The sequence below is a fragment of the Balaenoptera borealis genome (assembly GCF_965194805.1).
Source record: "Balaenoptera borealis genome assembly, chromosome: 13".
Lineage (NCBI taxonomy): Eukaryota > Metazoa > Chordata > Mammalia > Artiodactyla > Balaenopteridae > Balaenoptera > Balaenoptera borealis.
Genome location: NC_138870.1, coordinates 81,269,554 through 81,284,702, shown reverse-complemented (window position 1 = coordinate 81,284,702; position 15,149 = coordinate 81,269,554). Strand labels below are relative to the sequence as shown.

At 36.9% G+C, this 15,149-nt stretch overlaps 1 protein-coding gene across 2 annotated transcripts in view; it reads left to right on the top strand.

The window, feature by feature from the left end:
• NTN4 (netrin 4) overlaps nt 1-15,149 on the top strand; it is a 111,018-nt gene that overhangs the window by 57,379 nt on the left and 38,490 nt on the right. For both annotated transcript variants that reach the window (XM_082349538.1, XM_082349537.1), the window contains exons 4-5: nt 9,924-10,050; nt 12,042-12,230. In XM_082349538.1, coding sequence (XP_082205664.1) covers nt 9,924-10,050; nt 12,042-12,230 — 316 coding nt within the window. The remainder of the gene's footprint in view (nt 1-9,923; nt 10,051-12,041; nt 12,231-15,149) is intronic.

Below are 15,149 nucleotides of genomic sequence, written 5' to 3'. Positions count from 1 at the left end.
CTTTACCAGTACATGCCCTGAACTTATTCATGCCAGGTATGGGAAATGGGGGCCAATCTTCCTATATTCACCCATCTTGAAAACTGCTAGGTTCCTCCCAGAGGAATAGGACAAATAATCCATTCAAGAACTTAATACCCTTGAAATGGCTCACTTTGAGTCCAAATCAGCCTTTGTCCCAAGGAGCTCTTCAAGGACAAACTGGTTTGAAACATACCAATATTATTTAAGTAACACACTGAAGACATCTAGCCAAAGTAGATCCCTCAAAAATCCTACTCCCCAGGGTCTTTAGAATAGTATAGTTTAAGGGTTAAGTTGGTGGCTCTGGAGTCAGACTGCTAGAATTCAAATAGCTCCACCACTTACTGGCTTTGTGACCTTGGGCAAATTACTTAAACTCTTTGGGCTTCAGTTTCCTCATTTATGAAATGGAAGTAATAATTATACCTACCTTATTCTTGTGTAAATCAAATGAATTAATATTTATACAATGCCTAGAACAGTGCCTGGTACCTAGTAAGTGCTAATCAATATTAACTACTACTATTATTGTTATTATTTATCATCATCATCATCATCTTCTTCTTCATCTTTACTGTTCCCATTTCCCTCCCTGACTACTCCATGTTCCTTGGGCCTACAGTAGTTCTCCCATAGCAACTATAGACGACCACCCTATGTAACACCATATTTACCAATATTCCTTGACCAGAAGCACTCTGGACAAAGCTGAATGTCTTTCAATCCTACTCTGCCCAAAATCCTGCTCTGTGACAAACAAAAGTATCCTATTCCCACTTCAAATGATTAATTAGCACCCTGCTTTCTTGGGAAGTTTTTAAAGTGGAACTAAATTCAATAACTAAGGTTCTCAATGCTCCTTTGAATATACATTGGCTGAATAAAAAAAAAAAAAAAATTAACACATATTGATTGAAAACCTATTAGATGCCAGGTACTGGGGATTCAAAGAAATTTAAGCCACAGTTTCTTCCCTGCAAGAGTTTACAATCTAGTGGAGAGAGGTATATAAACACGATTACCGTACAGTGTACTTACATGCAGTTTTCCTAGGAAATTTGTATCGGCTCCATGCATGTTTTTTGTTTTTGTTTTTTTTCCAGGTTTGTCAGCCAGAGCAAGGTTCTTGGCAAAATAGTGAAGTAGGCACAGTTTGTCTTTGGCTCCTTCCCTCTCCCCTTTAGACATTCCCTTTCCTTCCACCAGGAAACTACTTCCTCCTTTAAGCAACTCTGAGTACAGTTTTAGGATTGAAAACAGATGGTTATAATCCCTGCTGATATGTTTGTTGCTAATAATTTAAGGATTTACGCCTCCTGAGCTTAAGTACATTTTTGTAGGGAGCTCTTGAGCCTAAAGCACCATTCAGAAGCTAAAGGAATGAGTCCCAATAGGAAGAATTTCAGGCAACAGGCTGACGGGGAAGCCTCTCGTGGCTGATTTTCATTCTTTACTCATAATTGTTTCTGCTCTATACCTCTTTATTTTTTTGCCCATGCTTTCTTACAAGACCCGTTTTCTCTAGTGTTAAAGTGTAGACCAAGGAATAGATTGTAGAGCTTTTCAACTTCTTACATTCTTGCTATACATATTATTGGGCAAGTGTTTGGAATACTCGGGCTTCAGCCTATTTTATCCCATTCTGACAGTATGTTTCAAGCCCCCTTTTACCAAACTCAATTATTATGCTTCATATTCACCATAGAACTCCCACTTCTTCTGTGAAATTAAAACATGCAAACCTTTAATAGGGGTAGAGGAATATTTTATTTGTAATGAAAAGACATGTTTTCCTCACAATGCTTTCTATTCAAAGGTTTATGCTGTAGCATTGTTGTGCCTGTTTTTCCCTGCTTATGAGGAGCAGGTTCTAACAGGCTAGCCCATTATTAGAATTCATCTCTTTTCATGCATAAGAAGTTCATTCTTTTAGAAGTTAATCCTTTTCTCTAAAAGGGACATACTATCTCTTTAGAAATTAAATCAGTTTTTTGCCTTTACATTTTGTCTTAAGGTGCTACAAAGCATTGTTCCACTTTCTAAATCATTTGTCATAGCTAAATGGAGGTCCGTGAATTGCCACAGCTGCCTTTAAGTGGGCATTTTTCTTAGGTTCATAGAATAGGCACTGTTTGTATCCTTTTTTCACAAACATTTTTTAAAGTTCCAATGATGGTATGAAAGAATATTCATTTCCCATTGGAATTCAAAGAATGAAAATAAAATCATGTATATGTAAACAATAATGACACAAGAGCTCAAGGAAATTAGTCAATTGATGAAATTCAGGAATTTCTGAATATTTAGCTGTAAAATCTTTTTTTCCACTAACTTTCATTATAAAGTTTAGTAGGACATGAACAATAGTTGGTCCTTTCTTTCTTGGAAAGCAGTTGGGAAGTAAATTTTATCAGACATTCACAAAGCAATTCAGTTAATTTGAGTCCTTCAAAGCTTTAACCAGATTGATTATTCGCTTTGGTAATTCCATTATGGTGAATGTCTGGTGAGCATCACTAGATGATGAAATATACCTTTATTTGGAAGGCAGGTGCTAGAATGACAGCCTACAATTACTTTAGTCACAAGCAATGGGGAAAATGCAGTTCAGAAGGAGGAAAACAGTAGAAGAAAAATCAGAAAGAATACAATTTAGTTTAGGTATAGTCATTATTGACAAATGCAAATCAATCTTCAGAGACTATTAACATTTATTTTTCATTTGTGCCACATCAGGTAGTGCCTGCAAAAAAGAAGAGATATTCTCCTAGCTCTCCCTTGTTTGACTTTCACATCATTTGGAAACATGCTGCACTGGAGAGATGCCAACAGGACCCAGCCATATGACATTTAAGTCTTATCTGGTAGCTCAGAAAGGATTATGGGTAGTTGCCTACAACCAGGCAGTATTCACAATACAGAGTAGCAGGGCTTAGAATCATAGAACCTTAAGACTAGAAGGACCTTACAAGTCATCAAAGCCAATCTTCCATCTAATATTTAAATATTCTACAACATCTTGATAAGTGATTGTCCTACCCATATGCTTGACATGGCAAACAACCAGATTCTCACAACCTCCTGCCATGGCCAATTTCCTCAACTCTATGTTTGTTGACTTCTAGAAGGCCTTCTGCCCCAAAGAGAACAATTAAAAAGCAGCTTTTTGGGCTTCCCTGGTGGCACAGTGGTTAAGAATCTGCCTGCCAATGCAGGGGACACGGGTTCGAGCCCTGGTCCGGGAAGATCCCACATACTGCAGAACAACTAAGCCTGTGTGCCACAACTACTGAGCCTGCGCTCTAGAACCCGCGAGCCACAACTACTGAAGCCCGCGTGCCTAGAGCCCGTGCTCCGCAACAAAAGAAGCCACCGCAATGAGAAGTCTTCACACCTCAACAAAGAGTAGCCCCTGCTCACCACAACTAGAGAAAGCTCGCACGCAGCAACGAAGACCCAACAGAGACAAAAATAAATAAATTTTAAAAAATAATTTTAAAAAAGCAGCTTTTCTAAGCAAGATGTGTATCTTCCAATGACGGATTTGAAAAAATCGTTTCCTCATTTTGCCCCCACCTAGATTCTTACTTATATAGCCTTACATATGAAGGAGTGGTATTTTCTCTTCTATGTCTATTTGCCTCTAATATATAATATTTGTCAAAGTGCGCAGGTGTTAATGAGCAAGCTGTTCCAGTAATTCCTTAAATTACTGGTTCAAAGTTTGTATGATTCCCTCCCTGTAAGATAAATATGCTAAAAATGACTTGCAAGTAGGTTAATATTAGTAACAAATAAATACTATTAGACATGAGGCTGAAAACTTGGCCTCTGTGCACTGGTGCTGAATCAAATCTTGAAGACAGAGTTTTGGGTGAAATAGAAAAGAACAGCTTTATTGCTTTGCCAGGCAAAGAGGGACACAGCGGGCTCGTGCCTCTCAAAAGTGTGTGTCCCAACCTGGGAGGATTTGGTGAGGAGTTTTATAGCAATGGTTCAAGGGCGGAATTGTTGATAAGGGTCAGGGTGTGTGCAGGGCCTGCACTCCTTTAATCTGACCACAGGTGGTCTCCTAATGAGCTTCTCTGGTTCCTTTAATCTGGCCCAGGTAGTCTCTTGATAAGCTTCTCTGGAATGAAGAATGCTAACATCTTCCATTTGTTGGGAATTTTAGTTCTGTAAAGAGCTTAAAGGTATTGTTATGTGTGTCCCTTGGGGCAGAAGCAGGACCCTGCCCCAAGGCTGCACTACTGTTTCTTGGCTGCTCCTCCCTTATCTTTGCATACCCTCCATTCCTTGATTAGCAACTGTTTGGACCTGCCCTTTGGAACTCAGGGAAGGTCATGGAGGCTGAAGGCTATTCCCTGCAAACAAAAAACGGGGGACACAGAAAGGCTTTCATGCCCAGGAGTCCCACAGGGTCTTTCTTGGTTTCAGATATAGGTAGGAAAACTTTTGACATCAACAGAGAAACATACTCTCAGTATAGCAGAGGAGTTTATGAAATTCATAGAATATCCAAAATGCCAAGGTATACCTCTTAGATAATTAGGAGTTGTAGATTTTTTGTTGAAATAGATTTCTCATTTTCCAATTATAAAGCCAGACACCACTCTTCCTCAACTAAGCCTTAAATACATACTCCCATTTTCCTGCTCTTTATCTAGCTTATGTTTGTGTACCAAATAAGAGCTATGTTTAACTTGTTACTAAATTTTCCTTTTTCTGTTTTGTTTTGTTTTTTCAATGAAGACCTAGTTTTACTTGCACATTTTTCACGAGCATCAAATAGTGGGTGATCTTTCAAGCTTGAACTGTAACAGCTGTATTGCTGAGGAAGGATTTCTTGTTTCAGATGGTCTAGGTAATGATTTACAGCTATTTTTGGTAATTCTCAAAATGACAGCTCCTTGAATTTTTCTGTGTGCAGAAATATTTGCTGGGCTGGCATCTTTCAGACCCTGGGAGGTTCATCCCAATCCTTGGCATGCAGGAATGAGGGAATGCTCTGAAATCCTTACTCCAGAGGGAACTGACCTGTCCACATTATCTTGTGATACATGTGAATGTTTGATGAGGTTTCCCTAAATGTCTGTGGCCTCCTGAGGCCTGGAATTTGTGGGCCAGGACTAAGCTATGAGTTAGGTGAAATTACATATAGGCCTTGGGCATTCCAAGACCAAACCAGATAAACTGACTTATAATGATAGTTTAATTCCTCTAAAGAAAAGTAGCAATAATTTGCAGCATCTATGTTTATATAGTATTGAATAAATGGTTGTTTTAAAAGTAGGAAGGATACAAAAAAGCAATAAAATAAAAATTAACAACCTTTTAAAATTCTAAACATTATCAGAAAATATATTTGACTGCCATTGGCTGTTGGAAGGTATAAGCTGGGGTAAAAAATTTTGGAAAAGAAATAATAAAGGAGGGGGAAGAAACAACATAACAGACAAGATAGGAGATAAAAGGAAATCTTTTAAAAGAGAAGAAAATAAAGTATATTTAATATAACTTTCAATCACTTCCTTACTCAAAAATCTTCAATGGATCTTAAGTATTACAGGATAAATTCATCATTCTTAAGCTATTTAATGTATTCCGTGGTCTAGATAGAACCTACTTATTCAACACATGTCCTCTGGTTTACTTACTGACTATTCAGAATATTCCTTTGGGGTTATCTTCTTGTCTTTGCTCCTTAAGGAAAATCCTATGTACTCTTCAAGACACAACCTCAGGGACCGCACTTAGAGTTTTATACAGATAGCAATTATTGACCTTGGTCTCTACTATATTTACTTTGGACTTCTTAACATTGTTTCAAATGCCCTCCTCAGATAGTATTCCATATAATCTCCTTAACAGCAATGATGAATTAGGGATGGTTTATTCTAGGAATTTTGACTCTAATTCTATCAAATATTTGTATCCTGGGTGTTTTGTATGTAGTGGTTTGTTTTTTATTTTTTCACAGGTTATTATAGAATTTAGACAGTTACAAAACTGCTTTTTCTGCTAATCTTCATTATGCTACTAACTTGTGCCAGCTATATAAGTATGCCTTCGCTTCACTAAATTCCTCAACTTTGGAAGATTTTTCTTATTCATTTTTTCAAAAGACTCCATTTTGTTTGAAATCAGGATCTAGTACAAGTAAACAAAGAATCATCCATCTTTTACTGAGAGCCTTTAAAGAATCTTACCATGCAAATCTAGAATATGACACAAATGAACTTATCTGCGAAACAGAAACAGACTCACAGACATAGAGAACAGACTTGTGATTAGCAAGGGGGAGGGGGGTTGAAGAGGGAAGAAGTTGGAGTTTGAGGTTAGCAGATGCAAACTATTAGATATAGAATGGATAAACAAGGTCTTACTGTATAGCACAGTGAACTATATTCAATATCCTGTGATAAACCATAATGGAAAATATGAAAAAGAATATATATATATGCACATAACTGAATCACTTTGCTGTACAGTAGAAATTAACACATTGTAAATCAACTATATTTCAATTAAAAAAGAATCTTACCATGCAGAAGTTATTTGATAGAATTTCTATTTTTTTCATTATGATAAGGAATGTTGAATTTAAAATATTTAATAAAAAGCAGTTGGACTGGAGCATTTCTACCAGAATATATGAAAAATTAGATATCCAGGAGCTAGGATGAAAAGACTTCATTCTTACAGAGCAGTAGAAATTGAATTCCTGCAGATCTCCAAATTTAAGTGCAAATTTGTCTTTAGCTCTTGCCTGGACATGTGAATAGTGATGTATAGTAGACTATTACAACTCCATGGGACTTTATGTATAAACAGCTCCTAGCAGGCATAGTCACAAAGAGAAGCCCAAGAAAATAGGTAACTATAACTCACCTTACACTTGGGCATTCCAAGAGCAAAACCAATAAGTTGAATCTATAATATTAGCTGGGTTTCTATAAAGAAAATCAACAAAAGTTTTTGCAACAACATTGTACTCTGAGTCAATTCTATCATTTAAAAAATCTATATCCTGGCTAATCCCTAAGAATGAAAAGGACAGCTATAATTAATTTTCATTAAGCACAAAAACCTTACTTTACAATACATAGAAATTAAATTTAGCAAGATGGCCACCAAAATTATTATTTATGAAATTTCCCAGATTATAACTCTTAGTCCTCATGTGATTCATTTACAAGTAGCCTGTGGTCCTCCAAGCCCTGAATAAATCCTGCACTTGAACTTTATGTGTGCATAAAGGTCTACAGTAGTCATGTAACACACTTGGATAATGCATATGCTATTTTCAGAGTGCCTCTACCGGTAGAACCAAAGACATATATACCAAGGAAATGAAAAGAGAAAGGGGATCCTGGATAAGATAACACAACTTACTCAAGTGTTAAATTCGGTCCAGCAGTAGTACATCAATGTACTGGTTTTGGTTATTTCCACATTTGTTGAACTCTAAGATTCATTTTGTTTCGGGCCACTCTAAGTACATGTTGTTTTTAGTAGTTCCTTTATCATCACAGTCAGAATATTTTGGATGTATTAAAATAAACTTTGTTCACAGATTTTCCCTAGCCTCCTGGCACCACAGCTTGGTTAATTTTGTTTCTTCTTCCTGGAAAGTCTCTTCCCGTGTTCCTGTCAGAAATACTGCCCAACTTCAAGAACCATCTCAAAACCCAGTCCCTCTCATAAACAACTGCTAATCTATGGTGATTTCTGCATCTTTTGAATTCCAACATCATTTTGTTTCTTAGGTATTTATTTATTGTCTTGTTTATCTGTAATTTTTTTCTATGTAAATTTTTTTTTCTCCAGCTACATTATACTTTGCTTAAAGACAGAAATCATGTTTTGTAATGCTTTGTGTACCAAACATTGCCTAACATAGCAACTCTCTCTTGTAGATATTCATTAAGTAATTGTTGACTGGTTGATATAATTTATCACCTTTATGCTGATTTACCTCTTATACTGTTTCTCAAGAAAACAACAACAATACCTCATAGATCCAAATTTGGGAATCCCATTCTGAGCTGCTTTACAAAACGTTCATTTGTACAGTCATGACATCATGTGGCAATAAATGCATTTTGCTACTGGAATTCAGGGCAATACTTAGTTATTAGGAAGTATTCCAGATGATCCCAAATATTAATTTTTAGAAATTATTTAGGACTTTATGAGAGGGATTGGGTTTTGAGATGGTTCTTGAAGTTGGGCAGTATTTCTGACAGGCAGAAGGGAAGAGGGAAGAGAGTTTCCAGGAAGAGGAAACAAAATTAACCAAGCTGTGGTGCTAGGAGGCTAGGGGAAATCTGTGAATGTGTGGGGACTTCCCTGGTGGCGCAGTGGTTAAGAATCCGCCTGCCAATGCAGGGGACACGGGTTCTATCCCTGGTCTGGGAGGATCCCACATGCCGCAGAGCAATTAAGCCCATGCACCACAACTACTGAGCCTGCGCTCTAGAGCCCGTGAGCCACAACTACTGAGCCCGTGAGCCACAACTACTGAAGCCCACGCACCTAGAGCCTGTGCTCCGCAACAAGAGAGGCCACTGCAATGAGAAGCCTGAGCACCACAATGAAGAGTAGCCCCCACTCGCCGCAACTAGAGAAAGCCCGTGTGCAGCAATGAAGACCCAATGCAGCCAAATAAATAAATAAATAAAATTTTTAAAAAAGAAATTATTGGTGAGATAATACAAAAAATATTAAAATTCTCATAAAACTCTCAGATCCCAGATAATTCCACTAAAGTATTCCTCCCTGTGAAAAATACTATTTTAAAAACCCTCAACTACTCTGAATTGTGGGATTAAAAGAAAATGCCCAGTCATTATGACAAAATGTGTTCAAAGCCTTAAAAATATACAAATGTTGACTGTTCAATTTTACCTCTAGAAAACACAGTCCTAATAAAGATGTACACAAATTGTTAGCTACAAGGATATTCATTATAGAATTAAAATATAGTATGTAAAAATATTTTAAAGCCTAAATGACCAAAAATAGGGGATTGGTCAAATAAATTTTACATCATACAAGGGAGCCATTAAAATGTGTGTTGTACAAGAATATTTAATGACATGAAATGATGATCTCAATCCAAAAAAGAAGTTTTAAATATAATTGTGTTTTTAAAAACCTTATTAAATATAATTTTATTTTTAAAGTACCTCAAATATATGCTTCAAATATTGATAATGATGTCACTTTGTGATGGGATTACAGATTTCTAAGTTTTCTATATTGAAGATGTATTACTTTTGTGTAAAGAATAAAATAATTTAAAGGTATTAAAAATTTAAGTAGGGCTTCCCTGGTGGTGCAGTGGTTAAGAATCCGCCTGCCAGTGCAGGGGACACGGGTTTGAGCCCTGGACCGGGAAGATCCCACATGCCACGGAGCAACTAAGCCCATGCACCACAACTACTGAGCCTGCGCTCTAGAGCCTGCGAGCCACAACTACTGAGCCCACGTGCCACAACTACTGAAGCCCATGCGCCTAGAGCCCGTGCTCCGCAACAAGAGAAGCCACTGCAATGAGAAGCCCGCGCACTGCAACGAAGACCCAATGCAGCCAAAAATAAATAAATAATTAAAAAAACAAAAACAAAATACAAAAAGCAAAACAAAAAAAATTTAAGTAAATGCCTAGCCAGTAATCTCAGAATTGCTCATTAGGTTCACATATCCTACAGCCAAGGATATGAATTAACAACAAGACAAACTAAAGAAAGGATCTTTCATCTTGATGACCAACTTCTTCACAAAAATGAATGAATGTCATATGGCTAAAGCCAACCAATGAGATGAGGTTGTGGGAAGAGTGTTCTTTCCTAGCATTGTTTGTGCTCATAGTGCTTACTTATTTTTGTTTGCAGGTCCATGGAAAGTGTATGTGTAAGCACAACACAGCAGGCACCCACTGCCAACATTGTGCACCTTTATACAATGACCGCCCCTGGGAGGCAGCTGATGGCAAAACAGGGTCTCCAAAAGAGTGCAGAAGTAAGTACCAAACACACAGACTCAAAGCCTTCTTTGTAAAGTAAACATCTATGGACTCCTTGTTGTCTCTTGTCTCTAGAAACACAATATAAAGTAGTAGCCCATATCAAACATAGACCATATCACTGCCCACTGTAACTTCAGCCATTTGGAAACAATTACTGCTTGCAAAATCACCGATATACTATTTTGCCAAGAATGTGTTGCCCATTTGCTGGGACACTATGTGGGACCTAAGCACCCTCCCTGAGACTTTGACATAATAAAACATGGCTAGACGCAAGAGCAACTGAGGATTAGAATGTGCAGTTACCATCATAGCTGAGATATTGAATTATAATCATGAAAATAGCTATCTTGAATTCAGTTCACAAAACAACCCTATAAAGTAGGTGGTGTTAATCCCATTTTAGAGATCAGGAAACTGAGGCTCAATAAGATTAAGTAACTTGCTAAAGTTAGTAAATGATAGAGTCAGGACTTGATCCCTAGTCTTCAGACTCCAAATTAAATGTCTTTTTTCTGTAATACCATAATGCCTTTCTTTTCACTTACGATACTTGTAGTGACAAATTAGATTTAAAACTAAGCCAGTTCATCAAGAATGAGACTAACATTGCCATGGCTAACTTTGGGTTTGAGGTTGGAAATTAGATAGAAGGGTAAAAAATATGGGAACATGAATCATTTTTTTTCTTTGCAATTCAAAATGAAATATACATGAAATAGAAATACACATGCACAGAGAAATACACATGCCCGTAACAACCTTTACACTCACAGACTTCAGTTTTACTAGGATTTAAAGGCAAGTACAGTGGGTAAAATTGTGAGAAGTCTCTTCCCTTACATAATTTGGAATCATAACTGATTTATTTTAGTTTCTAGGAAATGTAAAGGATTTCCTCTAAGCATAAATCTTAAATTATCTTCCAATATGCTTTTTAAAGACTATGAGTCTGGTCAAAATATCATAACACATCAAGGAAACAATGAAAAACAATAGCACAAACATTTTCAAATGCAGTTGACCTCCAGAAAAAAGTCTGGATCCTTATTCAAATCACTCACCAAGAGAATCTAAAGAATTTCTCCTAAATTCCTAGAGTGCCATTCTGGCCCTTTCCACCGAAACCAGCTGCATATCTAAATACATATAGAACACAGAGACTTGTCACTTGGCGCTATTGACTGATAATCTTAGAAATGTCTTTGAGAAATTGTTATATAAGAAACTCTGCAAGCCTCTTCTATAAGAAAATTAAGGCTTCTATAGGAGACTACCTCGTACTCACCAGTACAGCAATAGCTGAGGAATAGTACTTCATGAAAGGTAAATCAATCTATCTGCCAAGTTACTAACCTCTGCCCACCAGAAGGTTCCTTCTAGGCTCGGAGGAAGGAGGGAGGGAAGGAAGGGAGAAAGAGAAGGAAGGAAGGAAGAAAGGAAAGCAGCTACTGAAGGCCAGAGGAAACAGGGTGAAAGAGTTCTTAATGTATAAATGTTTTTATACTGTTTTGAATCTTGTACTGTGAAAATGTATACTATTCAAAAAACTAAATTTTTTTTAATGGAAGTATAGTTGATTTACAATGTTGTGTTAATTTCTGCTGTACAGCAAAGTGATTCAGATATACATACATATAGATGTATGTACATATATATACATTCTTTTAAAAATATTATTTTCCATTATGGTTTATCACAGGATATTGAATATAGTTCCCTGTGCTGTACAGTAAGACCTTGTTGTTTATCCATTCTATATATAATTGTTTGCATCTGCTAACCCCGAACTGCCACTCCATCCCTCCCCCATCTCCCCTCCCCCTTGGCAACCACAAGTCTGTTCTCTATGTCTCTGAGTGTGAAAAAACTAAATTTTTAAAAATTAGGAATCAGCTTACCCTACTTTTAACTGCCTGAATATTAGAGAACCTGTCATTTTATTTTTAATTCTTTGTTTTCCTCCCATGCTTCTTTTTCCCAGCCTGCAAGTGCAATGGACATGCTGATGCCTGTCACTTTGACATTAATGTGTGGGAAGCATCAGGGAATCGTAGTGGTGGCGTCTGCAATGACTGTCAGCACAACACAGAAGGTCAGCATTGCCAACGATGTAAGCCAGGCTTCTACCGGGACCTCCGAAGACCTTTCTCTGCCCCAGATGCTTGCAAATGTAAGTGAATTAATGGTTACTGGGGAAAAAAAAAGGTTGATTTGTACAAAAGAGATGACTCTCCATCCTTCATTTGCTCACGCACGGGAGAGAGGTCATGAAATTCTCAGACAATCCACTCACACACATCAGTTAACTTCATTGATAAGGGGTAAGAATTTTCAATCTGTTAGGTAGAAACAGTACAATATTCATAAAAACAATGTCCTTTCTCACTCTCCATGAAGTAAAATTGTTTCCTATAGCACCACATTTTGGAAAACAAGATGACTAATAAAAGAGAAAAAAGAATGATGAAGAGGGAGATATATTTAAGATCATCTTAAGACCAAACATATGAGTAAGACACAGACAATAATGGACTCAAATAGACGAAAAAAAAGTGGTTATCTGCACTTGGGTCATTCTAGTGTTCATCTCTGCAGTGAATTTGAACACCTGAAAAATGACAGGTTTTGGTTTCATTGTGAATGCAATTTGGTTGACTCTGCTCTAATGTAGCAATGTATCATAAATGAATTTAGAACATAACAATAATTCCCTACTCTCCCCCCAAATACTAAACTGTTACAGAATGGTTCTGCTTTTTTGTTGGCATAACTCCAAGAAGAGGTTTATTTGAAAAAAGAGTAGAATTTTCAAAGATCTGCTCAATTAATGAGACATGACCTGAAACATGACTGTGAAAGATGTATGCAGAGCTTAAGTGAAAGTCCAGTGTGGATGAATAGTCATTTAACTACATGAGCATTTCCACGTCTGTCAACTCAGAAATTATTAGATAACAGAAACCACTCAAGACTGTTAATGGAGATGAATGATCATGCCCTTCCTTTCCCCGCCAAGGACTCCATGTTCTAGATGAAAAACAGTGACAGGAAAGGAGCAATACAATGGGAAACAATCATTTAAAATCTTGGGTTTGTTTTTAATTTAAAGGAAAAATTCTATTGCTCTTGAAAATACAGTTTTAACCTCAGGCAGGAGATATCTACATGAAATATGAGTGGTCTTACTTGTTACAAGCTTTCTCTCTTAGACTGTGGAAGATAGAATGTGGAACAGCTCCCTTTCAACCTTGAGCCCCACATTTGGATTTATGTCATAATATTTCTCCAAGAATTCTGTTTTACTCCTGCTCCTTGCTATACTCAGACTTTCATCTTAATAGGTTTCAAACAGATCTAGAGTAGAAGCTTTCCCTGCCCCTTATGGCTGTGTAATCCTATGCCAGCTGTTGAAGCTCTTTGGACTTCGATTTCCTTCTCCCAACAGGGTTGTAATGAGAACTACATAAGCTAAAGTATGTGGAGTGTTTAGCGCATTGCCTGTCATATAGTTAGCCCCCAAGAAATGAAAACTAGTATTATAATAACTGTTGTCCTATAAGGTAGACAGTGGGAAATAATACTATAGAGTTTCTACTCTTTATTGACTAAAAATACCTTATGTCAAAGATAATTACTTCTTTAAAATCCATAGTACCTTAGGGACTAAAATGTAGTTTCCTTAACTCCATGTGCTGACTGAAGGGTCGGCTTATGAAATTGTTTCAGTCTAGAATATATTCAGCCCTAACACCGATTGTACAGGATATATTTAAATAGATATGTGTATGTGTGTATTCCACATCCTCAGACCACTAGTAGAAATGTCTAAAAATAAGAATGTATGGACTAACAAGCAGATAAAACAGGAAAGGAAATTAATTTGTCATTGAGTAACTTAGATACTTGTAACTGTCTTGTATAGCAACAGGCAACATTTTCAAAAAGATACTGTTATATAGCACTGACTTGAAACAGTATGTTGTACAATGTACCTAACGTAGTCATTCCTTCATTCATTCATTCATTCATTCAGTGGATATACATTGAGTGCCTACTATGTGCCAAGGGCTTAGGATGTGTTCAGGAACAAAACAAAGACCCCTGCACTCAAGGAGTTTATATTCTAGAAGAGAAGACACACAATAAATATAAGTAATAAGTGAAATATATAGTATGTTAGAAGGTGATAAGTGCTTTTATCACCAAAACAAGTTAAGAAGGATCCAAGGTGCCAGAGATTTGGAATGAGGAGTGACAAGATGCAGTATTTTTTTTTTATTTTCCCCTAGTTTTATTGAGAAATAATTGGCATATAGCACTGTATAAGTTTAAGGTGTACAACATAATCATTTAGTATATGTATAATGGTGAAATGATCACCACAGTAAGTTTAGTTAACATCTATCACCTCACATAGTTACAGTTTTTTTCCTTGTGATGAGAACTTTTATGATCTACTCTCTTAGCAATTTTCACATATACAGTATGGTATTAACTATAGTTATCAGGTTGTACATTACAACGCCAAATCTTATTTATCTTGTAACTGGAAGTTTGTGGGGTTTTCTGGTTTTTTTAACTTTAGTTGAAGTTAACAAGCAAACCAGTGATCCTCAAAGTGTGGTTGCGGAGCCATCAGCAACAGCGTCACGTGGGAAATGTGTTAGAAATGCAAATTCTCAGACTCCAGCCCAGACCAACTGAATCAAAAATTCTTTGGGTGGAGCCCAGAAATCTGAGTTTTCCCAGCCCTCCAGGTGTTTCTGATGCAAGCTGAAGTTTGAGAAACACTGGTCTAGTTGAAGGCCCCCCCAATTTTACTTACATTGGTTAAAACAAACCCAGTTTCTAATATCTAACTAACATTCAAGTATCTCCTCTGTTCTGGTATAGCAAATGGCTGGTCACTTTCATTAGAGTAACAAGTAGAAGAGCTACAAGAATAGTGAAAGAAAACTTTGAAACATTGATTAGGGCTAGATTTTAGAGAGTCTTGTATGCTATCCTAAAAATTTTAGTATTTATTCCCTAGGGTACTGGGAGCCATTGTAGTGATTTAATTAGGAAAGTTTCATATATTTCCAATATA